The sequence below is a fragment of the Barbus barbus genome (assembly GCF_936440315.1).
Source record: "Barbus barbus genome assembly, chromosome: 5".
In the NCBI taxonomy this organism is placed as follows: Eukaryota; Metazoa; Chordata; class Actinopteri; order Cypriniformes; family Cyprinidae; genus Barbus; species Barbus barbus.
The window spans coordinates 12,418,574-12,445,058 of NC_136733.1; the positions used below are offsets into that span (position 1 = coordinate 12,418,574).

Sequence of the window (26,485 nt, forward strand, 5' to 3'; positions counted from 1 at the left end):
TTTAATATAGTTACTGAATTTGTGTAGATTTGATTCAAATGCAGAATTGACCTACACTACACCTAATTCCTGCCTTGCTGAGCGTATTTCGTTTGGTAGCGGGTGGTGATGGCGCAGTGGATAAGACGCATGCCTTCGGTGTGAGAGACCCGGGTTCGAATCCACTGTGAGACACCAATGTGTCCCTGAGCAAGACACTTAACCCCTAGTTGCTCCAGAGGCGTGCAAACCCCCCCCCCCCCAGAAATTGATCAAAAAAGAATAAAAAGGAGTTAAAGGCAAATCTTATTTAATTATATAAAATGCTTTTTAAAGAGACCTTGTCCTCTGGTGTGACATCTTTTTCCTGTGGTGTGACAGTACAGGCCTCACAACACAGAGACGTTTCAGCCTTTTTCTGTCAATTAATGACCTTGCTATACCAAGCTAACCTGTCATTAGTGGTTAGCAAGACATGTTTGCATAATTTTCCATGATTATGTAGTTTAGCATGCAGTTTTTGATTGGTGTGGCACCCCTAAATTATATTTTTAATTAAAGGACAACAAAACGTAACACTTTTGTAGTGGTTCCAAAAAAGTTAAACATTTGAACAATTCTGACTGAGACAAACATTTTCCATGTGCACATGTCACGGGCTTTCACAGGGGGCTTCAGTAACATGACCATGAATGAGGTCCTTGAACTAATTAAAGTTTTCTGTGGAATTGGCCGATTTAAAATCAGGATATGGTGTCATACCAGAGGACATGGTTTTCAGAGACAAAATGTATCAAGTTTGTAAGCTTTCAAAGATATATGGATGAAAAAAAATTATTGCCATTTACTAAAATAGACACTTGTACAATTATGCCGGAGGCATTTAGTAACATTTTTATGCTTTTCTTTTTAATTTATAAAAGTTGTAATTTACTGAACCATGCTTGGGACAGTCACCATAATTTTGACATTTGGCTAAATTTTTATTTTTTTTAATCGAATAACACTGTCCAACATGGACCTTTTGTTATAAAAGCTGCAAAGAAATGTTTAACCATTTACTGCCTTTTAAATAACGACAATATTAATTTTTATCTTGTGGGACAGTGAAAATGCCATGTCACGTCAACAACCCATTTATATATACAGTCATGGCCAAAAATATCGACACCCTTGGTAAATATGATCAAAGAAGGCTGTGAAAATCAATCTGGATTAATCCTTTTTATTTTTTTTATTTTAAAAATTCACAAAAATCTAACCTTTCATTGGATAATAAGAATTTAAAATGGGGGGTGGAGATATCATTATGAAATAATATATGGGGTTAATAAATGTTTTTTCTCTAATACACATTGGCCACAATTAACGGCACCCTTTTATTGAATACTTTTTGAAACCTCCATTTGCCAGTTTAACAGCTCTAAATTTTCTCCTGTAATGCCTGATGAGGTTAGAGAACACCTGACAAGAGGTCAGAGACCATTCCTTCATCCAGAATCACTCCAAACTCTTTAGATTCCCAGCTCCACGTTGGTGCTTCTTCTCTCCAGTTCACCTCACTCATTTTCTTCAGGGTTCAGGTCAGAGGACTGGAATGGCCATAGCAGAAGCTTGGTTTTGTGCCCAGTGACCCATTTTTGTGTTGTTTTTGAGGTTTGTGTCTGGATTATTGTCCGGTTGGAAGATCCAAACATGGCCCATTATAAGATTTCTAAAAGAATCAGTCACTTATTGATTTTTTTATCTGTTGGAATTTGATAGAATCCATGATGCCACGTGACCATAGAAGCCAGTCCCATTTGAAGTTCCAGTTGTGTCTGATAACTGAATATGCTGGAGTTTGTTTTTGGATGAGTGAGGAGAATTTTTCTTAAAACCCTCCCAAACAACATGTGGTGATGTAGGTGCTGTTTGACAATTTTTTTTTTTAAAGGTTTTCTGACCCCGAGACTCAACAATTTTCTGCAATTCTCCAACTGTGGTCCTTGGAGAGTCTTTAGCCACTCAAACTCTCCTTCTCGTCGTGCATTAGAACGATATAGACACATGTTCTCATCCAGGCAGTTTGACTGGAAATTCTTAATTATTGCCCTGATGGTGGAAATGGGTATTTTCACTGCTCTAGCTCTTTTCTTAAAGCCACTTCACTAATTTGTGAAGCTCAATTATCTTTTGCTGCATTCTTTGGTTTTTCTTATTGTGATGCATGATTAGGGGAATTTGGGCTTTGTTTTTCCCTCTTATTTATATTTCTGTGAAACAGGAAGCCATGGCTGGCTAATTTCATGTTCATAATCACCCTGGAGTGCTCAAAATTGTGAATATGAATGGGAATATATTTCAGAAATATTTTACTCATAAGAATTTCTAGGGGTGGCAATAATTGTGTCCAATGTGTATTTGAGAAAAACATTTATTTCATAATAATATTCATTAATCGACTGTTCATCGAACAGCACTTTTAGAGTTCATCCCACTCATTGATGTGAGCATAAGTATTGGGACAGTTGAACATAAGGCAGATATAAAAGATTAAAAGCTATTATTTAGTTGCAGATCTCTTGCACACAATCACAGCAGTGAGTCTGTGACCCATAGACATAGACACTTTAATGCAGCCAATTCCAATTGTTGCTTGTTTTGGGGAGTTTCTGCCTTTACTCTCCTCTCCAGCTGGTGAAATTCATGTTCAATCGGATTTAAATCTGGAGATTGACTTGGGCAATCTAAGACTTTCCATTTCTTTGACCCAAAACGCCCTGCCAGTTCAGTCAAGGAATTTATAAGGGCATTGTCCTGATGCAATATGAAGCACTTCCCAATGAATCTGGTGGCATTTTCTTGAATTATTGGAGGGCAAGATGGTTTTGTACCCTTCCAAATTCATTCTGCTACAGTCATCATACATTAAGTCATCAGTAAAGTTGAGAGGGCCTGTTCCAGAGGCAGCTATGCATGCCCATGCCACGACACCACTTCCACCATGCTTTACAGATGAGGCCGTATGCTTGGGATCATTGCAGTTCCCTTTTTTCTCCACATATTTGCTTTCCCATCACTTAGATAAAGTTTCATCTTTGTCTCATCGGTCCATAAACACAGTTCCAAAACTCTTCTTCTCTGTTTTGCAAACTGTAATCTTGCCTTTCTATTTTGGTGCTGGTCAGAGGTTTGCATCTTGCTGTGTAGCATCTGTAAGTCTGTGTCAAAGTCTCCTGAGGACAGTAAATTTTCAGAGCATCACCCCAGCTTTCTGGAAGTTGTTGGTGATTTTACAGACATGTCTTTTAGGATTCATTTTCACAGTTTTTATGATTTGTCTGTCATCAACTACTGTTGTTTTCTCAGCCAATCAGGTCGTTGTTGGTGTCGCTGGTGGTTTCCAAACTCTTGATTTCTCCATGCCCTTTGTTTTTGCAAGAGCTCTAACTGATTTCCTCTTTTCTTTTAGCATCCAAATTGCTTGCTTTTCTCTCAAAGTCAGCTCCCTCGCCTTCATCCTGGTTTGTGTGTGTCATCATCGAATGCAAGATTCAGAATACAGAAGTAATGGATATAACTGATACAACACATTCCCTGCTTTTAATATATGAATAATTAATGCAAAATGACACAGCTGATCACTTAGAAAGACCTGTGAGGCAGCTGTTCCAATACTTATGCTCACATCAGATAGAGGGATGAAACTCTAAAAGTGCTGAACTTCTTAGCTGGTAAAACATCTATGTGTTGAATCACCCAATAATAAAATGTGACATTCTGTAGTTTTGTCTCATATTCATCTTTTAATCAATTTTGAAAATGTCTTGACTCCACAGCCAACAGAGCAATTTTGTCTTTACTGTTCCAATACTTTTGGAGGAGTCACCATGTGTGTGTGTGTATATATATATATATATATATATATACATGCATGCATACATGTACCTAAATCATTGTGGCAATCACATGTGTTGGCAACACTAATTACAGTACAGCTAGATTTAAAATCCAGAGGATCACCTGTATCATTTGTTCTATTTTAAGGTGTTATAGATATAGCATTATGACTTTCTGTAAAGCTACTTTGAAACAAATGCATATTGTTGCTTTACAAATAAATTGATTTGACTATGTTGGGCCACTCAAACAGATTGTAGTTCATTTTGTTTCTGCTGTTGGTGCACATTTTACCTTTAAAGTAACAACAATATCAAAATGGACAATTATTTATTTTTATGGAATATTGAAGTGTGTACTATAAATAATTTATCAGTGCACATCATTGTTTTTAATTCATCTGCCTTCAATCTTTACTCAAAATAACTTGTCCACTTTGCTACCACATCTTATCTCTTCTCTGATAGCAGGTTCATTGGTGTGTGGATGGGACAGTAACCTGTCACTCAAATCTAATAGCAAATGACAATGTCAAGTCAGGTCACCTTTATTTATTTAGCACTTTATACAGTACAGATTGTGTTAAAGCAGCTATACAGTGTCAAACATGAAAATTGTTTTTAAATAATGCAAGAGGAAAATTACAAAGTAATTTTTCAGTTAAAGTCAATTAATTGATGATTCAGTGACCTCATCCAGTTCAGTTATCTTACAATAGTGTCCGTGCAATCAGTCACGCGCCCCCAACTAAGTAAGCCAAAGGCAACTGTGGCAAAGAACCAAAATTCCATCCATGACAGAAATGGAGAAAAACCCTTAGGAGAAACCTATGCAGGCAATGCAATGGCAAAAGCTAAACAATCTAATCAATTCCAGATGGACACCCAGATGTGTCACAATAGATGACAAGATGATCACAACTTTTACTGTGTTTTTTTTGTGTGTGTGTGTGTGTGTGTGTGTGTTTGTTGAGGGCCATAAGCTATCAATTCATATGATGTTTTCTGGTATTCTTTGGAATTGGGTGAGGATCTGAAGGAATGGAGGGTGGTGTTCTGTATACCAGCGCTCAATCAGGAGGGTGGCATGAGGGAGGAGACTGTTCCATTAAAAATAGCACACTTGCTGGGCTACCATATTAACATCACCAGCTCTCTCATTCTCCTACGTTGTGCCTATGGATCCAAACTGGCATACACGCTACAGGTCAAGAATAAAGCCAAGGATAAAGCAGAGATTACTAAAGTCATCTAGACACTGACTCCAGTTAGATGACTTTTCTCCACTTTTTTGACACAATTATTATTTTAAGGATGAAAGACACAACACTTTTTGTAGTCTGGATGTGATTTTCTGTGAGAATTAGTTCTGGCGGACACCTCTTTTTTTCTTTTTCTTTTTTTTTTGTACAGAAAATTGTGTAGTGTATGGTGAACACAGACTCCAACATTTATACATAATTGCATTTGGAGGATAATTAAACATGTTTGAAATCTAAAGCTGATTTTAGACACATTGTTTTCATTTAGCATGCATTTTCTTGCAATGAGGTCAATGTCTAGTGTCAATGTCTAGTGTTATCTAGGCATAACAATAAATCTGTTCTGATTTTAAAAGTTGTGAAGTGTATTCTAGCCTTAAACTGATACAATTAATCATATTCAGTGTCTGCATAATTTTTAAAAGTACAAAAATGGTAATTTTGAGTTCATTGAACACAATTATGACTGTTTATAGTGCAGTAAACATTGGAATGTATCTTGGAGGAGCTGGTTTCCTCTTTTTGCTTTGTTTCGTCTATTACAGTGTGTCTACTTGATGGAAGAATGGTGGTGATGGTCGACACAGATGGTGTTTCACCCCCAGTAAACCTCAATCACACAGCTCTGTTGGATCCTGCCTGTAGACCACTGGAGACTGATAATTCCAGAGCCATATTCAGTTTCTCCATAGACTCATGTGGCACTTTCGCAACAGTAGGATTTTAATATTTTGTCATCCTCTATATATAGAGAAATCTTGAGTAGTTTCTAGTTTATGCAAGGTCTAATGGAGGGCTTGTATTAATATAAGCCTTTAGATATTTTTTAATGGAAGAACTTTTAACTTGATATTTTGAATATCCTTGGGTTGTAGTAGCTATTTATTCAAAATGATGCTTCCTCTACTAACCAATTTTTGGGTTTCAGCAGTTATGTATAATATCAAGAAAAATATTTAGCTTTTTGACAATTATTATTGTTATTAATAGATATATCACCTATTTATAGAAATCCTTCATAATTTATAAACTTTATCCATAAAAATCTGTTTTACCTGCAGCATGATGGTGATCAAGTGATTTATAGAAATGAGGTGAGAAACATGCCTTTTCTTCCACACCTGAGACCCCTCAGCCAACCTCAACCACATTATAGGTAAAACCCCTTTATAATAATGTAATCATGAACTCATAGTACACAATTTGAGAGATGGATACTGACATCTGCCTAATTTTTGGGAGAAGTCACAGAAAAGACTAGAAGTGCACTGCAGAGAACGTTATATACACACTGAACAACTAGACGGGGCTTATGAGAAAGTGTATTTAGTAAACTATGAGAAGTATTGACTGTGGAGCCCTGACTAATTAGGCTAATTCTTTAGTAATTCTTTATTGAAGATTGGAATTTAGGTATCAGAGAAAAATGCTGTTTAAGTGTAAATGTGTCGCTCTGATAAAGTTTATTTATCTGTATATCCCTCTATTTACATTAGTAAGATTTCTGTATTTTTCTTGGGTTCAGGGTTCCTCTTGGGGTGTCCATCCGAAAAATGGAAATCGCACTCTTGCCATCTACCTGCCGTCCCATTCTCCTACATTTCTACCTATGAAACACACACACAAAACAGCCTTGCACTCACACTCAAGGCATCATGAGGGCAGAGGTGAGGAACAGATTAGACATTGACAAGATACCAATTTTAACAGGTAAATAATCTACTGAGATTGATAATTGGGTGTGAGGATGTCATGCTCTCGACAGGCAATATTTAGTATTAATATTTAGTGAAACACAGACATCACAGGGCATGTCACATTTTGGCATCTGCCTCCTTTGCCAAGTGCTAGATGAACTGACACCAAAGTACTGTTGTGTGTAATTGACCCTTCGACGGGAGTTGGACTGACATTTGATCTGAACAAATCATAATTATGAATCTACCATTTTTGTCTGACAAACAAACCAGACAGGAATGTAGATTAACATCGGTAGACTTTGAAATTGAAAAATGGTGTGTATTGATGTGTTTCCGTGGTGAACTAGATACCTTCTGATGTTCATTTGTTTATTTCGTGCTATAGTTAAGAGGAAGAGATGATCAGTTTAAGTGCTGCTTGAACTGAGGCTCTACAGCTGTCAGGACACAGATTAAAGAGCCACAATATGGTATTTATTGTTTGAATTTATTAAATTAAAACGAATCAAATCAAATTTAAATTCAAAATTTGAAAGCTGAGACTGTTTCACACCAAAAGTAACTTGCTCTGTCTTGTCTATAGGTGCATTGTCAGTGTACTCGTTCCTCCGCTATGTATCATTCACTCCATGAGAACATGTGTGGTGTGAGTTCACCAACACGGGCGGCTTTTTGTGAAGGGTCAATTGGACACACAACCTTTACTGTCCGTAACAAAAGATATGGGAAGTTTTTCCCTTCCTATTTGAAAGCTGATTAGTCAATTTATGTTTTTATCCTAGTTATTTTGCTATATACCATTATTTGGTTAGTTTCGATATATAAATCTCATGCTCCTTTAGTATTGTGTTGTGGGATATTCTATTGTGCTCTCACAATGTAAAAAAGATTACGGGCTAACAGGCTGTTGAGATTAATATAAGTTTATATACACCCATACTTAAAGCATTGATTTCTTTATTCGCTATGCTCTTACAGATCAAAAAATGCACTCATTGCCAGTTGGAGGATGACACCCCTAAAGGTAATTGTTTATACTTTTTTGAGAAATTATTAAATGTGCAATCAATATTTACAAAGGTAAAGGTAAATCTATCCCTTTTTTAAAAAAAATAATACACATATGTGACCCTGGACCACAAAATCAGTCTTAAGTTACTGGGGTGTATTTGTAGCAATAGCCAAAATTACATTGTATGGGTCAAAATTATACATTTTTCTTTAATGCCAAAAATCATGAAGATATTTTGTAAATTTCTTACCGTAAATATATCAAAACTTCATTTTTTTGTAATTTGCATTGCTAAGAACTTAATTTGGACAACTTTAAAGGCGATTTTCTCAATATTTAGATTTGTTTTTTTTTTACACCCTCAGGTTCCAGATTTTCAAATAGTTGTACCTCAGCCAAATATTGTCTGATCCTAACAAACCATACATCAATGGAAAGCTTATTCAGCTTTCAGATGGTGTTCAACATAGGCATTGATAATCAAAAAACTTTGTGTTCTGCTTTTATTCAAGGCGATAGGTCTCAGTAAAGTCTAAGACGTTTTATCAGCCAACACAGGCATTATCATTAGGATAAATGTGAGGGGAAAAATACTAACCGTGTGTTTTGTTTTTTAATAAATGTAGCAATAAAACTTGCCTGCACTGTTTCTACGGAGCTGAAGGTGGAGCCTGACAGCACAATGGAAGGGGTTCGTCCTGTTCGTCACCTCATGACAACAGCAGATCTGTCTAATAAAATTTATTTTTCACAATCCAGGCTTCCGTTTGAACATTTTAAAACTTCTTGATGTTTTTCATATTCTAAAGATAATGATACTAATTAGCCCCAGCTTCCAGCTTCTATAGGAAATAAGTGTTTATGCCAGACAACTTCAGAGTTTCTTTGTGATTGTGATTGTGACAGGAAGCTATTCAGGAGTGAGGGCGAATGAGATGGGCAGCAAGTATATAGGAGTCAACTTGGAGTGTTTTGACTGGTTGCTTTTGCGATTTGGTACTTCTCCCTCACGTTCCGCCGTCTCTGGTGATCAGTGGTTACTTCTGATATATTCTCTGCTGGAAACCAGCCCTTCTTTCCATCAGAGAGACGCATGCCTTCATACCAACCTTGACGAGCGAAATGGAAATCAATTTTAGTTTTGAGAATTTAAAATATATTAAGTGATTTTATTTTAACTGTACCTTCACTGGTTTTGCGCAGCACATTGATGACATCAGATGGCTCCAAGCTTAGCTCGTCTGCCTGTTTTGCTACATACTGACTGACGCAATGCACTTGAGGACAGTCTGATTGACACACACACACACACACACACAATATCATTTAAGAAGCTTCCTCTGTGTTTTTTTTTTTTTTAAACAGACCCATTTTTCAGAGCTTGACAGCCACAGGTCACCATTCACTTTTATTGTATGGAAATCAACAGTTCTGTTAAAGAAGTCCTTTTGTGTTACAGGGAAAAAATTGGTCATATATAGTATTCGATAGCATGAAGGGGAGTAAATGACCAATGATTTCATTTTTGAGAGAGCATTCCATTGCTACTACATTATGTGATATTTCCCACAGTGTCTGTGAGATAATGAATGGAAAGCTCACCCCAGTCCTCATAAATCTTCTCCTCCCCGAGGGCTGCTTTAATCGATGGGAAAGCAGCCGTCCACCTATGCATGTCTGACCTGGGGAGAGGGTGTTAAAAAGAATGAGAGAGGTCGGAATTATAAAAATTTTAAATGTCAGTTATTTCTGTCTTTGACTAGTATGAAAAAAACTGATGAGCTACATGTATCTTACTCTGTATTAGCCTTGAGCAAGTGTTCACAGGTGTTCCCCCGATGGTTTTCCAGGAGGGTCAAACAGAAACAGTGATCCAAGTGTGGCCCAAGTTGGTTTTCTGTGGCCTGTACCTGAACCAGAGACCGATGCGCATGATCGATCACTACAAAGCGGTCTGGACAAGCACTAAGAGGAGAGGGAGGCCAAAAAGGACACCACATGAGGCAGAAGATTCACTCACTAACTTTTTGTGTGCTCTTGCAGATTATTTTAACTCAAACTTTCCAACTGTAAATGAAGATGTTGATGTCATATGACTATGGGGTAAGAATTATAACCTTTTTTCCCCTTTGTTTTGAAGGTTAATCTCAATAACCATATGCCTCTAACCTTTTCTTTGTGGTGAGAATGAGAAGGTCATTGAAGAGGAACATGTATACAGGGGTACATTTGTTGCGGATGCTGAAGAGAGACCCTCTTTTACTTAGCTCTTGAAGTTCTCCCTGTTTTTCTAGACAGCGTGTTTTAGAAACAATTGGAATTGCCTGTAGAAATCAAGAAACACAAATAGACAAAAACTGAATATTTCTGTTTGCATATTGAAATAATATATTATTACCACAGAATTATTACTTGCGCGCACACACACACACACACACACACACACACACATATATACATATATACAGTGCTGCTGGAAAGATTGTGAACCCTTTAGAATTTTCTATTTCTGCATAAATATGACACCAAACATAATCAGATTTTCGCACAAGTCCTGAAAGTAGACTAAGAGAACCCAATCAAACAAATGAGACAAAAATATTTTCTTTGTCATTTATTTATTCAGGAAAATGATCCAATATTGCTATATTGATCGAATATTGATATCTGTGAGTGGCAAAAGTATGTGAATCGCTTTGAAATTAGAGTCCATCTGTGCAGAAGTGTTTTCAGTCAGTGCAATGACTATCAAATGTCAGTACGTGACCTGTTTTATTCAAAGAACAGGGATCTATCAAAGTCTGATCAAATTTGTGGAAGTGAATCATGTCACAAACAAAGGAGATTACTGAGGACCTTGGAAAAAGAGTTGATGTTGCTCATCAGGCTAGAAAAGTTTACAAAACCATCTCTAAAGAGTTTGGACTCCACAAATCCACACTCAGACAGATTGTGTACAAATGGAGGAAATTAAAGACCACTGTTACCTTCCCGAGAAGTGGTCGACCAACAATGATCACTCCAAAGCAGAACGTGTAAATAGTCTGCAAGGTTGCAAACGTTCCCAGGGTAACTTCTAAGCAACTAAAGGCCTTTCTCACATTGGCTAATGTTAATGTTCATGAGCTCACCATTAGGAGAACACTGAGCAACCATGGTGTGCATGGCAGAGTTGCAAGAAGAAAGCCACTGTTCTCCAAAAAGAAAATTGCTAGCTAAAGATCATGTGGACAAGCCAGAGGACTATTGGAGAAAGGTTTAATGGATGGATGAAACCAAAATAGAACTTATTGGTTTAAATGAGAAGCTACTATGTTCGGAGCTTAAGAATCTTATCCCATCTGTGAAACATGGTGGTGGTAGTATCATGGCTTGGGGCTGTTTTGCTGTATCTTGTCCAGGACAGCCTGCCATCATTGATGGAACAATGAATTCTGAATTATACTAGCAAATTCTAAAGGAAAACGTCAGTACATCTGTTTAAGAACAGAGTCTCAAGAGAACGTGGGTCATGCAGCAAGACAACAAAAGCACACAAGTCATTCTACCAAAGAATGGTTAAAGAAGAACAAAGTTAATGGGGTCATCGGATGCCCATTTTACGCAAGTTGATATGATTCTTAATGAAAAGTCTATAACATACTTTGGTTAAAATTTCTCAACACATTTACCCTGAAAAAATCAGCTCTGTTTTCAGCACGCTGATCTAGTTCATGTTTCTTTAAATGCTAGTGAGCTCTGCTGACCCCGCCCCTCTCTTCTGTAGAGTGACCATAGATATGTGTAGATTCAGGAGTAAACGATGACTGCTATATCCATTATTACATCCAACAACTAATCCCTTCAATCGCTTAATCGGAGACATCCTGTCTTCCCCTGCACCGGAGGTGGACAGCTCTCAGCTCACTCAGGGCGGGTCGAGGTAAGACGACCTCGTCAATCAACTCTCACTGGAGGGGCCTGTACAGAACTACATCATTAGGGATTTTAAAATAGGGATAAAAAAAAAAAAAACACTGGGTGGATTTTTATAATTGTAGGATGGATGTGTACACACACTTCCAACACACATTTATGTTCAAACAACTTTAAGTGAATTTTGCATCCGATGAGCCCTTTAATGTTTTGGAATGGCTGAGTCAAAGTCCAGACCTTAGTCCAATTAAAATGTTGTGCAAGCAGTTCCATAGGAGGAAACCCAACAACGTCACAGAGTTTAAGTGGTTCTGCAATAAGGAATGGGCTAAAACTCCTACATGTTATTGTACAGGACTGATCAGCATTGACAAGAAACTTTACCATCAGTTACTGCAGCAAAAGGGGGTCACACCAGATACTGAAAGCAAAGATTCACATACTTTTTCAACGCACAGATATGTAACACTGGATCCTTTTTCACAATAAATAAATGACAAAGAAAATATATTTTTCTCACTTTTTTGATTCGGATCTCTTTGTCTACTTTCAGGACTTATGAAAATCTGATGATGTTTTGGGTCATAAGTATGCAGAAGACAATTCTAAAGGGTTCACAAACTTTCAAGCAACACTGTATGTGTGTATATATATATATATATATATACATACATATATGTGTGCGTGTGTGTGTGTTTCGATGGCATTGGGCTATACCTTTGTTGAAAACTCTAATTTAAGAATATTTTTCATTTGTCTAGTTCAGTAATGCATTTACAGACCTTGAGCTTGTCAAACTCCAGTTTGTTAGAGATCTGAATGAGCTCCTCCATCTGTTTCATCTGCCCCACCTGTGTGTTTGCCTGTGTGATTAGCTAAAATTAAGAATGATGACAAGTGAAAATCAAAGCTGGATATGAATGACAGAATAAATGCAAATGGAGATATTTCACATTTCTGAATCATATTTGAAAAAGGTGGGGTAGATTTTGTGTTAGTTGCCCATTTTACAGTTATTTTAATACAGGGACATCAATAGGCATTATGTGAAGCTGTTATTAGATCATCAACATGACACATATGAACATTAAAAAAAAAAGCCAGGGCAAAACAACTCATATCAGAATGAAGACAAATTTAAGGAATGAAATTTGGGGGGTTGTGGGCAATCTGACAATCTTTTATTCTTTCACTGCTTATTAATATTTGAAAATCTTTTTTCTGCAAAAAATTAAAGTTTATAGTGTGGTTCAACTAACTGTCACAATTCTCTGGAGTGAGGAGGCGAGGAACTCTTCAAATAACAGACTTTTTTGATCCAAACATAGGGAACGCTGGAAACACAGATTGAAATTCAAGACCGGACCCCAGAGACAGGAAACACAGGGCTTAAGTAAGGGAGACTAAACGAGGATAAACTAGATAATTAATAACACACACCTGGAACTAATGAACTAATAAAACTAAACAGGGACAGGAACAGGAACTAACCAAATACGGACAAGAGAGGAAGAGAAACACAAGACACAGGAAGACAGGACTGACATACCCCCCCCCCGGCACCCATTCCAGGATCCATGGCGGGTCCGGAGACTCGGGAGGCCATGGTGGGTCAGGGAGCCTGGGTGACCATGGCATATGTAGGAGCTTGGGTAGCCATGGCGGGTCAGGGGAATTGGGAGGCCATGACCGCCTCCGAGACTGAGGCCCCAGCCCCCGGCCTCTACAGCAGGAGCCCTACTACCCTGATCTGGCTGGCGTTCTGGAGGAACGGGCACTTGGGGGCGCTCTGGAAGTGCGGACTCTAGAGGAACGGGCCCTGGAGAGGAAGGCACTGGAGGAACGGGCCCTGGAGAGAACGGGCCCTGCGGACGACGGGCTTGAGAGAGCCTCGGACGGCGGGCTTGCGTTGGCCACAGGTGGCTGACTTGCGTTGGCCGCGGACGGCGGTGGGCATGCGTTGGCCACGGGCGGCTGACTTGTGTTGGCCGTGGACGGCGGCGGGCTTGCGTTGGCCAAGGGCGGCTGACTTGCGTAGGCCATGGACGGCGGTAGGCTTGCGTTGGCTGCGGATGATGGCAGGCTCGGACACTTCCCAGAGACCTTCTCTCCAAGTTAGTCCAGTGGTGTCTGGGAGGTCTACGGGGTGATGGAAACTCCCCGGCATAATCATAAAAGGGGAGATTCAGATGGGCTAGGGCGGCAAAATGGGTGGCGGCTTCCATGCCGCGTGAGAAAAAGGGGAAAACAAAAAAACTTTCTTAAACGAAAACAAAAACGGAACGAGGGACGCCGCTTACTGCTGTTGGGTCCGGTCTTCTGTCACAATTCTCCTGAGCAAGGAAACGAGGAGGCGAGGAACTCTTCAAATACAGGACATTCAATAAACCTAAAGGGGGACAGGAACAGGAACTAACCAAATATGGGCAAGAGAGGAAGGGAAACACAAGACACAGAAAGACAGGACTGACACTAACATACAGATCCATGGAGAAAATATTAAATAATTGGACATTTTATAGACAATGATATTTTAGGTTGTAAAAATGGATGAATTAATTCATATTTGTAAAACATTTAATGATATTAAAAATATTTTAAAAGGATTTTGAAAATAGTGATTGTGACATGTTACTGATTCTTGAGATATGGGACAAAACATGTTTAAAAATGAAATTATTTTCAATGGTAAATGTTATGAGGGATTAACAATAGAATGTATTTAACCCAATTATTCCCTTTAATTGAATTTTATCATTATATCAAATCTATGACACTTATTGTCTTCTCACTACATCTGTAACAGTGTCCACAGAGAAGGGTTCAGTCATTCATATGCTATTAAATGGATAAAAGTTTTTATGATGAAAAATTGTTTTATCAAAAGTAACACTCAATATCTTGTATCAAATGTTTTTCAATGACACATGTGTTTCATAAGGTTCCAAAGTTGTGTCCCAGATTTTTGTCAATACTGTCTGTCATTAAAATGTAAAAAAAAATCAGGGTATTTCAGGGGCAGCTGTCACTCTAATGAACCCCCTTGCCATAATTCACCTCTGCAGAGTACATCAATGTCAGACAGGCTATGGTTGGTTTTATATTTTTAGAATATTATAAATCCTAATGTCAATATTTCCTGTGTCACAACCATGATTTGTCAACACCATCTTCCGATTTCTGAGGAAATTATTTGAAATGTTCAGATCGTTTTATTCTCCTGAAGCAGGTTCTATTAGCATCTAGCATAAACAGAGAAAACAAAATGGCTACTACATGAACTCCCTAATGTTTTGTGAAAGGAATGCCAAATTGCTTTTGTGGATTGATAGTCATCACTTCTATCGAGTTAGGGTGGAGGGAACATAAGATTCAGGGAACATACAGTAAGGCTGAGGGAACACAAACTCTGTCAGGTCTATGTCGCCTCCGTCAGAAGAATATTGTGATAATATTTGACTATGATATTTTATATTTGTTGAGGAATTGTTGGACACATGTGAAAATGTAATCTGTCTGCTATGAGAATGTGTTTTGAAATGTTAAAAACATCTTGATTGCTTGACTGCAAATAAAGTGATGGCAAGGTAAAAAGCACATTTTGATAAAAAAGAGAAAAGTTGAGAGGTTGCATCAAAGCATAGCTCAGTAGTTTGGTTCATTCAAGCGGCTGATTCATTCAGGAACAAAGCATTCCACTGTGTTAATGAATGAATCACTGAATCATTTTTTATCATCCGAGTCCTTCAAAATGCTGATTCATTCAATAAGTAAACACCGTCCATTGCTCAGAGACGCAAAACAGTGCTGTGATCTTTGTTTGGAACTATTTTAAGTTGGTAAAATTTAGCAAAAACAAGCAATATTATGTCTAAAATGTAAGTCACTTATTGCTTTACTGAACTTGAATTAATGATTATTAAATGTGTTATCATGCTGATGTCTGCAGAAAAACGGTTCTCTTCTGTGTGATATAGATTAAGTTAACTATATTAAATTATATAAATATAAAAGGCATACAGAAGCATTTTTGCCATCTAATTTAGAATTACTTCGTTACAATACACCACTGCTTGTTGCCCACAGGAGCTCACAGTTGTGCTGATATTTAATACAAAAGCACAATTGTGAGTGTGATAGCCTTAAAACAGTTAATATTGATATTTCAGACAGAAGTTGCTAAAGAAGCAAATTCGAAGTAGCAAACGCTAAAATGTTTTACTGCTGTTATACTAAACATTAGCACTCAGTCACTCAAACTCAAGGATCAATGCTGATTTTCTTCATTCTACCTTGGAGACTGAAGCCAGGGCCTTGGAAGCTGTTTCCTCCTCTTTAGTGCCCTTTGCAGTCGGCTTTTGTATATTCTACAAAAGGTTGAAATTAATCCAATTATTATTGTCTTATTATTTCACATTTAGTGGAAAAATTAGAGGAGCAAGTATTTTTTGAGAACATTAGCAGTGTGTATCTCACCTGTATAAGGATTTTGATGCGGGTGATTCGTTGAAAAGGCAGAAGCATAAAGGATGTGAAGGGCAAACGTTTACAGAGTGGAGATGACTCTAGCCGCCTCATCACAAGAGAAAAATCTCTGTTACTCTCCCTGCCAGGACCACACATACACATAAGTAACATGCCCTACAACACTGTTTAATTATCACTAATATATATATCTGTTTTTGGTCATCCTACTCCAAAAGTAAATGTATTGTAAAATGTATTTTATGCATTTTCAAAATGATTTACATTAAAATTATTATTATTATTATTATTTTATTTATTTATTTTGTAGGTACGGGTAAAAATCTCACATCAGTCTGCTGTAGGTTTTCTCTTGGTACTGCTGATTTCGGACATAATCAATAAAGACTGAGAAATGGTTCTCTGAGTGCTCATAAATGATATCACACACGTCAGATATCACCACACTCTCATCTACTCGCTTTAGCAGATCCCCTATAAACCTGAGAACAACAGAGATGTACATTCATGCCTGTGGGGTAGTACTTTTTTGGCTGAGAGTAAATAAATGATAACAGAACTGTCATTTCTTTCGTGTCATGCTCTTGAGCTTGTCTCTTTTTCTCACCTCTCGCTGACTTCATAGACCTGCAAGAGGTTGGAGAAGAGGGCCCTTCTATCATGAATGACCAGAGTCTCATTGAGTTCCCGTGACCCCAGGAAATGATCCTTCAGAACACGCAGGGAGCGCAAGTAGGAGGCCTCAGAAGTGAGCACCTCAAACATGCTCTAAAAACACATGATTAGTTTAAAATAAAGTTTAAAATAAGTTTAAAATAAAAATATATAATAAAGCTGAATTTGGCAAAGAAAGATGTTAAGATGTTTCTAATAATGGTAAACTATTACTCTCACCTCTTGTCTCTGTTTATCATTGCGAGTGAGTTTATGCAACACTCCACTTTCCTTCACCACTGGTAAATCTTGCCAGAGTGTAATCTTTTCAGGGCCTCTCTTGAATCGGGTGCCAACCACCCCAAGCCCTCCGGGACCCTCAAGACCCAGGGTTTCGCTAACACTCCTCCTGTTGCAATCAGGACTATCAGACTGGATCTGACTGGCTTCTTTCAAGACCTTTGCCTGGTAGATCTGATATAGAGGTTCTGAGGATGACACATTGTTTTCGATAATGTTTAGTTGAACAGCAAAAGATCCAAAGAAATGTTATTGCACCTAATGTTCATTTAATCCTGCTCCAAAATCTACCTTGAAATTCTAAAATAAAACCAGAAATAATTGTTTAACTGTTGTTTTTAGAGGTCTGAAATGGATGAAAATTTTTCGGTAACACTTTGTATGAAGCCCATATTTATGATACATTATAAGTGTATTCTTAAGGCATTATAATGAATGCATAATGTATTATAAAAAAACCTTATAATATGTTACATCATCTTATGAATATTCATAAAAACAGTTTTAATGTATTATAATATTTACTTATTTGTGGTAATAGCTTTTAAGAGTATGGAGATTTATAACAGTGAACATGTTGCATCCACTTAAGTTATAATGTATTATAAGTCTCATATCTTGCCGTCTGAAATGGATGCTCTGTTGATTCTTCGTCATCAGTTAGGAACCTAGGTGTGCTGTTTGAAAGCAATCTTTCATTTGAAAGCCATGTTTCTAGCATCTGTAAAACTGCATTTTTCCATTTCAAAAACATATCTAAATTTAATTAAAATAAAAATTTTAATTAAAACAATAAGTAAACAATAAATAAACAATTATCTCCTGGCCAGAGGAGAACTGGCCCCCCAACTGAGCCTGGTTTCTCCCAAGGTTTTTTTTTCTCCATTCTGTCACAGAGGGAGTTTTGGTTCTTTGCCGCTGTTGCCTCTGGCTTGCTCAGTTGGTAGCACTTAATTTCTAGTGATTATCGTCAATTTGATTTAGCAGATACTATTTAAACTAAACTGATCTAGACAATAACATCTCTGAACTCAATAATGAAATGCCTTAACTGACAATTGAGTGTTTAATCTTATTTTTATACATTACTGACACTCTATGCTCCAATTTGATACTGTTAAGTGCTTTGACACAATCTGAATTGTTAAAAGCGCTATATAAATAAAGGTGACTTGATTTGCCATCTTTTTTATGCTAGTTTACTTAAAGCAATCAAAGGCCACTTATAAGTATAGTAATAATAATAATGATAATAATAATAATGTTTTTTCTCAAACAGCCATAAGATCAGATGAATGTGTATATGACACATTTGTTTTGAACTATTTTTATTGTAATATCAGTTTAATTATTTTGATGGAACCCTTTAAACAGCTGTTTATAAGTAACTCTGCAACTACATGTCAACTAGCAGTCATTAGAGTATTAGTAGTATGTCTGCTAAATATATGCTGACACTTTATTTTGATGGTTCCCCAGCAGACAAACTGGCTATAAGTACATTTGCAAGTACGTCAACATGCTACCTACCCTAACCTTAACCTAACCCTACTAATACTCTAATGAGAGTTAGTTGACATGTAGTTGCAAAGTTGCTTATAGTCAATAAACTAAGGGGAACATCAAAAGTACAATTTTCAAGTAGATCAAGTAGATTTAATATGGTGTTCATTGTGTATTATAAATAATCATAATCTTAAACATTATAAGCAAAATTGTGGTTTCGTTCCTGTTCTCATTAATCGCCTTCATTTTGTTCACCTGTGTTGTATTAATCATCTCGTTAGTTCCCTTTGTTTGGTTCTGTCTTATAAGTCCTCAGTTCTCCCTTAAGGTCATTGCACACTGAGTCTGAAATTTTCAATCAAAATGCATGCTACGGATGCAAAAACGCAGAAAATCGAACCTGATCCAAAAAAATTTTCACGGACGAAAGTTTTGGAGGCAGTGTGCAAACATGATTGACACAACGTGAGGTTGTATTTATTTTTTAACGTGCGAAAATTTCAAACGAAAATTTCGGACTCAGTGTGCAGTGACCTTTAGTCTTTGTCCTGGATTGATGTTTATGAAATGGATTACAAATTGGAATTAAAGAATCTTTACGTTTACTTCTTCGTCGTGCACTATTGCTACAACCACGTCATGTGACAGATATAACATAAGGTTTTTTTTTATAATGCATTCATTATATTGCCTTAGGAATACCCTTATAATGTATTCTAAATATGGGCTTCATAGAAAATTTCCCTCTGTTTGTGTATTATACATTCACTTAATTATCTCACCATAGTCACTGTTTGGCTCCCAGTCACTGGAGATTCTCCGTGGGCTTCCTGTTTTGTCACACAGCCTGTAAGAAACCCACAACAGCTTAACCTGGCCACACATTACTAGGCTCAAGCGAATATCTATCAAAGATAAGGCCTAATGAAAAGACTGCCATTTTTAAAATGTCATTGGGAAGGGAAAAAAACTCTGGATATGTTGGGAGACAAAAAAGGGCATTCTCACCACTTCATATTTTCGTTTTGACCACCCTTTCCGGCTAGAAGTGAGTTAAAAATAAAACCTCTCTTTTTCAAATCCGTAAAGGTTGGTATGTCAGATTTTTTTTTTATTTCAGGGAAAGAGGATGTGTAAATTCAACTCTTAGCCTACTACTTTAAAGATGTTGCAATACAGTATGAAGGAAGCAGAATAAAAAGTTGTGGGGGTTTACATTTTACATTTAAGTAACCACAAATGTTAGTTTGCAAATTGCACCGAAAAGACAGTCACGAATGGAAGTCCTGATCATGTGAGGGGATAATTATAACTACAGACTGTCTCACTTCCCATTAGTAAAGATGTATTTGAGCGTAAATCAACAAAATATAAGCAGTCATTTCATTATAGATTTTAACACAATATCAAAAACCTTTAGTGTTTTCCTTACAATGTCTTTAAGGTACTCAAAAAAATCATTGGATAATTTGTGTACTTTTTAAGAACATCTTTTTGATGCTGTAAACTTACGCTTCCGTGTCAATAGACTCCCAGTCGTTAGAATCACCATTACCTAGAAAACAAACACAAAACTTTTCATATGTGTTTCTGAATAAAGTATTTCAAAGCAGATATTTTAAATATATACTCATGACTGATAGAGTACCTTGATAAGTAAGTAGGACATATTACTGGATCAACATTATAGGATAAGGTCAGGACTGGGGCTGAGGTTAGGGGCTTAGTGTTTTGGTTTAGCACTATATGTTTATATGAAACTGTTTATTTGATAAGAATGTTGTTTTAGGATCACGTTGATCCAAGATATTGATCCAAGAAGATGCTTGGCAAAATCTCTGCCATTTTTAAAAGAGCATGGTTAAAATATGGTCATGCACAATTTATTTTTCTCTCTGATGAAACTGCTTTGTGTACTGTACTTTAGTAAAAAGCAGTCTTTGCAAAGTCTTCTGCACTCACCTGATGGATTTTGCAAATATATGGGGCGAGACGAATTTCCTTTCTCACTGCTGCTGGTGTTTCTGATTGGTGGACCGCCGCCTCGAAGAGAGACTACACATGCCAGCGCTGGTTGGGAAGACCGTTTCTTTGTCTTTTGGTGGGACTGAGGATGTAGAGGAAGTCGTGGGGGAGGTCGAGGGGGGACAGCAGGAGGGGTAACTTTATTGTCATTTGATGGCAAAATATCCAAATACATATGAGCATCAGTGTGCTCCAGCTGTGCATACTGTTGGGTATTTTGATACTCAGATGACTGATAAGTCCTTGGTGGTAAAGGGGGTTTTGAATGGCTTTGAAAAGACTCATTAGCATATGCAAATCCATTTCCTGATAATTTGTGAGGGCTGTGGTGAAGCAGAAAGCTTTGGCAATTTATACATGGAGGCAACACTTGGGGTTTTGAATTGGGAGATGGGCTGTTTGGTGGCCAACTGACTTCATTGCTGGTTAAATGTAAAACATCCTGATTTCTCTGACCTCCTCTGTTTCGATGTTTGTGATTCTTTTCAATTGCAGTATCCATGTCATTTTTCTCCTCATGTAGAGGTACCCAGACTAGTTTCATACCAGGCCTTTGAAGATGGCAGAGGCAATGACAATGTTTCTGCTCTGAGTGGGTAGGTGGCGCAGTTGAGCCCTGATGATTCTCTATGGTGCCACTCACAATATTCACCTCACTGCCATCAGGAGCTGAGAGAAAGAAGGGTAGTCAGGTGCAATATTCAGCTTATCAACAGGCTCAGACAGAATCTACTTTTTTTCTCCCCACATTTTATTTTTTGTGCTGGTAAAATGGTATAGTGTGTTAAACAGAGCTGAGAGTTCTGCATCCTTTTCGGTAGGTGAGAGCATAATCTGATTAGCCAAAATATTTAATAACTGACAATAGAATGGGGCAGGGGTTTGTGATCAGTTGCCTTCTACAATGCTCAAAGCCAGTGGCCCTTAATTGATTTCACTTTAAGACCCACATTTAACATTTATCAAGTTGCAACCCAACAAAAATTTTATGTTGTACAAAAGCAAACAAAATTAAAACGTCTCTTGAATTTCAATGGTTTCATGCTCTCAGTAACCAATTCACTGCACATAACATGTTTATTCTGCTTGCAAGTTAATCTGCATTTGGGTCAATGACAAAAACAAGGTTTTTAAATAAAGAAAATAAAAATCTTTTGAAAATCTAATATAAAATTACAAACAAATCCTGTACTTTTTGTATTTATATTGATTTTATATGGTTTTAATTGAATGGCTCTAAACCAGGGGCATAGCAGCCATTTTAAAAGTGGGGGGGACAGCTGTCAGGTGATGTGACCCTCAAAGGCATAGAAATTACGTACATAATGTACAAAGTAAGTACTTGTAAGCACGGCCATTGCTAGTGGGGTGAAAGGTGGTGACGATTATAGGGGCCCACGGCTGTGGGGGGCCCCCCGGAGATCTCAACCGACTGGCTGAGGCCAACCTAAAAAGATGCTCAGGACAGCTGACAAGATTGTCCTCACTGCAGAACACAAGATCCAGGGAGCGTTGTTGGATCTAGATCCAACTCCTCCCACCTTACATATACTTGAACCTACCCGTCTCCACCCCCTGATCCCTAAATCCACCCACCCCCACCCCTAAACATACCCATCTCCACTCCCTAGATGTGGATCCAACCCCGCCCCCTGGATCTTTGTTCTGCAGTGAGGGGCTACTGCAGTTGATGGGCCACTGCTGCGCATCGTCACGAAAGCTTATCATATGTTCGTGTTTTTTTAAGCCTTGCCAATTTAAAAATTAAAAAGAGTTTAAAGCATTCAAACACAAGACGTGGAAAAACTCAACTGAGTACTCGCGTGCCATGTTCAGTGTGCACGCAGAGAGCTGCGTCTCACAGACAGCAAGCTCTACTTCACGGCCTCCTGCGCCTGAACGAACAAATACAAATCGCAGTTTAAACTTGCAAAAAGAAAAAGATGTGAAAGAGCCCAATTCAGCACCCGCCCACGGTTCTTCATACAGTTGCCTACCAGTAAAATTGATATAAAAAAATTTGGGACCAAAAATTATTCTGACACTTTGACCTGACCATGTTTTGCTTAAGTGTTTTTTTCTTTAATTGCTAATGCAACCTTTTTACACCACAGACTGAACAAAATGAAGAATTGCTTGGTAATTGGTCAACAACGTATTGATAGTTGTGTAAATATCGTCCTACTAACAGTTGTCTGAATTTTTGGTTGATTGTAATCTGTTACATACCTTTCTATCAAAGTTATGTGTCTGAATAAATTTTGGTTTGACTGTATTAATTTTTACAGTGAAGACTATGCAGTGCTATTTTACATTTGATTATTCGGTTTCTGTGCCTGGACACCTATTTAAACATTGTGTAACTAGCACAAATAAATAATAAGAACAAACATACAAATTAAATAATTTCAAACAGGGCCCACTGGTACAACCTGCACCGGGGCCCCGCAAACCCCAGCTACGGTCCTGCTTGTAAGTACTTATTCATGTTCATATAATAAATTCGAAATAGAATACCAATTGGCGTTTTAGAGCACCCTGGTTGCACTTTTGCGAAAATGCCATGATAGCTTACAGGAACCTATTTTGTGATATTATTTTCACTTTATGTCGGCACACTGCCCACAAGGCTCTCGGCGCTGACATAAAATATAATTTTCATGAAATAAAGATATTTTTGGACAATATTTCACTTACACTACACTTGAACAATAACTTTTATTTTAATTCTTAACAGTTGGACTTGGGAAAGGATAATTCTACTCCGGACGCGAGCAGCACGACGTGACAAAAGCGACGCGACAAGGTTCTTAATGGGTTCTATTGTCTTTTGTACCGTCGCATGATCGGCGTTACAGTAGGTTAAATCATGCAAGTGCCCCTCACCCCCTCCCCGCTACACCCCTGCTCTATCATGTGGTATCTACATGACATAAACCTACATCAAGTAATAGCAAACACAAAGTAAAACAATCACTGAGTACCACTGTTTTCAGCATAATTTCATATTTAGGCATATACATATGTTAGAAACAGATTCCAAAATGTTCACTACCTGATCGACCTACATCCACATCATCTATTGCCAGTTGAAGATTTCTTTCCCCCAGCATCTGTCCACTTTTCCCAAGTCTTGAAAATGAAGATATATCCTCTGCTTGGTCCTTTGCCCTGGGTGGACATGACAATCTAGGTCCAACTACCACAGACCTTCCATCTTGGCTCATATTTTTTGAGTATTTTCTCACTTTACTGTTGTAGTTTACTGCCGTTTGCTTGCCCGTTCCTTGTTCCAAGTTACGCAAAGCATGAGCCACTCTGCTAGAGGAACCAAAGTGGCTTGACTGGTGTGAAGCATTAAGGTTTGGTTTCGGTGGAATGGTAGGTTTTCCATTGGATGTGTTAAGGATTGACTTATCCATAATTTGATGCTCCAAAATAATTTTCATGTCCAAGTGAGAAAGATTTACACATCAAAATCCAGAGACACACAAATGCACCGATATTCAAGTGCAAAACGTAGACACTGATACAGAACAATCCCTGATTGTGCTGATTTCATAAAAAACAGTTTAGTGTCTTCTTGGTCAGTGAAGCAATGTTGTCACACTGTTCTCTTGTCATATCAATATTTTTAAAAACAAGAAAAGAAGCTCATTTACCTTTCATTGAGCATTCAGAGCTGCCACACACAATATGTAAAGAAATAATTTCCATCCTCCTGTGTGTTATCCTTGTGAGCAAAGTTGTTATGAGTGTTGTTAATAAATGTCACTAATGATGGTTACTTCTCCTTTCAGATCTTGTCCTCTGGTCCCTCACATGGCTTAAGAGGGAAGTAGGTCACCACACCAAATGGACTGTTGAATATTCAGTGACATACTGTAGATGCTGGACATAAGTTAATGCAGTGTTAAGGTCATTGCACACTTTGATTAGAAAGATTATTTCATCCATCCATCCATTATCTCCCGCTTATCCGGAATCGGGTCGCGGGGGCAACAGCCTAAGCAGGGAAACCCAGACTTCCCTCTCTCCGGCCACTTCGTCCAGCTCTTCCAGGGGGATCCCAAGGCGTTCCCAGGCCAGGCGAGAGACATAGTCTCTCCAACGTGTCCTGGGTCTTCCCCGAGGTCTCTTCCCGGTGGGACATGCCCGGAACACCTCCTTAAAGATTATTTGATTATCTCTAATTTCTAAGCAATGTAACACATAACGAAGTTACCTGCAGAGGTTTTTGGATGATGTTACTTGTATTATATTATAATGTATACATATTGAGTTATACAAAGACTGCTGTGGGAACTGAATACCACAAAAATGCATGAATTCCCATGTCTCGCTTTAGCTTTAAACAACTGAAAACTTCCAGTTCAACATTTCAGCAAGGCAGCTGATTCCAGACTTACCATAAAAGCGCAAGACTCTGCTTTCCTACATAAAAATATTTTGTTATTATAGTCAAGTTTAACAAGACTACTATTCAATCAAATGTATTATAAAAAAAAAACAATCTGTTGACAAACAGTAAACAGAATATGTTTTGAAATGTCTAGAAAAATATATTTTAACCATAAGCGTAAAAAAGGATCTCACTTCCTCTATGACATATAAGCTGATATGGGTTACTTTTTCAGTTCCTTTATTTTCCATTTACTAGATTTAATTCCTCTTTTTATGCTAACATCCTTCATGACCAAACATTCCCTCATGAAACTGTAAACGTACAAACACACGTAACATAAGTAATTTTACCTCATGTATATTACAATAATTCAGCTACATTGTAAAAAATCCAATTAACAAAACGTTGGAAGGGCAAAAATATTTAAATTGAACTAATTTTATAGCTTGGGCTTAGTTCAGAATACATACCATATTAAGTCTGCACATATTTTAAAAACATTAAATGAATGGTTATTTTCATATCCAGTTTAACAGTTATGTTTATACACAAACGTACAACATATAAAAACATAGAATAAGCATTGAATGATATGAGAATTTTAGTGAAGGGAGTGTGGTCTTTCACCTTGTTTAATCCATAAAGCACTCTCTTTTAACTTTAATGTCAACGTTAATGTCCAAATTTGTGTTACAATAATTAATTTTAGCTCATTTTGGCGTGTTGTATGATTGCGCGGTCTTGCTCTCTTTTATAATTCATTATGCTTAATACGACTAACGTTAACCGAAATCTATGAAGCTTGTAACTTAATGTAAACAACAGTAAAGCTTATTTGAAGTTAACATGGGCGTGTTGAATGGGTTTTTACGTGTGTAAACTTTTGCAATTTGGCCTTTGAAGTAAAAAGACGACATTAAATGTGATTAACAACAAGCCACGGAGAAACAGGGCGGATTACACGCAGTGTTGCCAACTTAGCAATTTTTTAAATAAATTTAGCCACTTTTCAGACAACCCTAGCAACTTTTTCTTCCAAAAGCACCTAGCAACAAGTTTAGCAATTTTTTATATTTATTTGGCAAATTTTGATAAGTGACTCAAACAAGTCAAGACAAGTAACAATGTAAATTGTGTCAAAGCAACTGCACAATATCAAAAAATGAAAACATTTTTGCAATCAGGTCGACGATGTCGCTGGAAATGAAGCGTCCCCAACTAAGCAAGCCAGAGGCGACAGCGGCAAGGAACCAAAACTCCATCGGTGACAGAATGGAGAAAAAAAACCTTGGGAGAAACCAGGCTCAGTCGGAGGGCCAGTTCTCCTCTGGCCAAACGAACCAGTATTTCAATTCCAACTG

At 37.6% G+C, this 26,485-nt stretch overlaps 1 protein-coding gene across 1 annotated transcript; it reads right to left on the reverse strand.

Moving 5' to 3' along the window:
* Positions 1–5,267: 5,267 nt before the first annotated feature.
* On the reverse strand, positions 5,268–24,524 carry LOC306869648 (rho guanine nucleotide exchange factor 15-like). The gene is made up of 15 exons (XM_079416494.1): positions 23,775–24,524; positions 20,657–21,388; positions 20,207–20,249; positions 19,477–19,541; positions 17,129–17,376; positions 16,842–17,002; positions 16,564–16,716; positions 16,226–16,355; positions 16,042–16,116; positions 12,532–12,624; positions 10,004–10,158; positions 9,632–9,799; positions 9,437–9,516; positions 9,019–9,123; positions 5,268–8,943 (listed from the first exon to the last, which is right to left on the reverse strand). Exons 1-15 carry the CDS (start codon positions 24,166–24,168, stop codon positions 8,792–8,794), a joined length of 2,754 nt encoding a protein of 917 aa, XP_079272620.1. The 5' UTR covers positions 24,169–24,524; the 3' UTR covers positions 5,268–8,791.
* Between the last annotated feature and the right edge of the window lie 1,961 nt (positions 24,525–26,485).

Coding starts and splice junctions, on each gene's coding strand:
- LOC306869648 (XM_079416494.1), bottom strand. CDS start 24,168: ATGAAAATTATTTTGGAGCATCAAATTATGGATAAGTCAATCCTTAAC. Junction 17,377..19,476: donor GGAGCCAAACAGTGACTATG/GTGAGATAATTA, acceptor TGTCATCCTCAG/AACCTCTATATCAGATCTAC. Junction 9,517..9,631: donor TTGCTCAAGGCTAATACAGA/GTAAGATACATG, acceptor CCCTCTCCCCAG/GTCAGACATGCATAGGTGGA.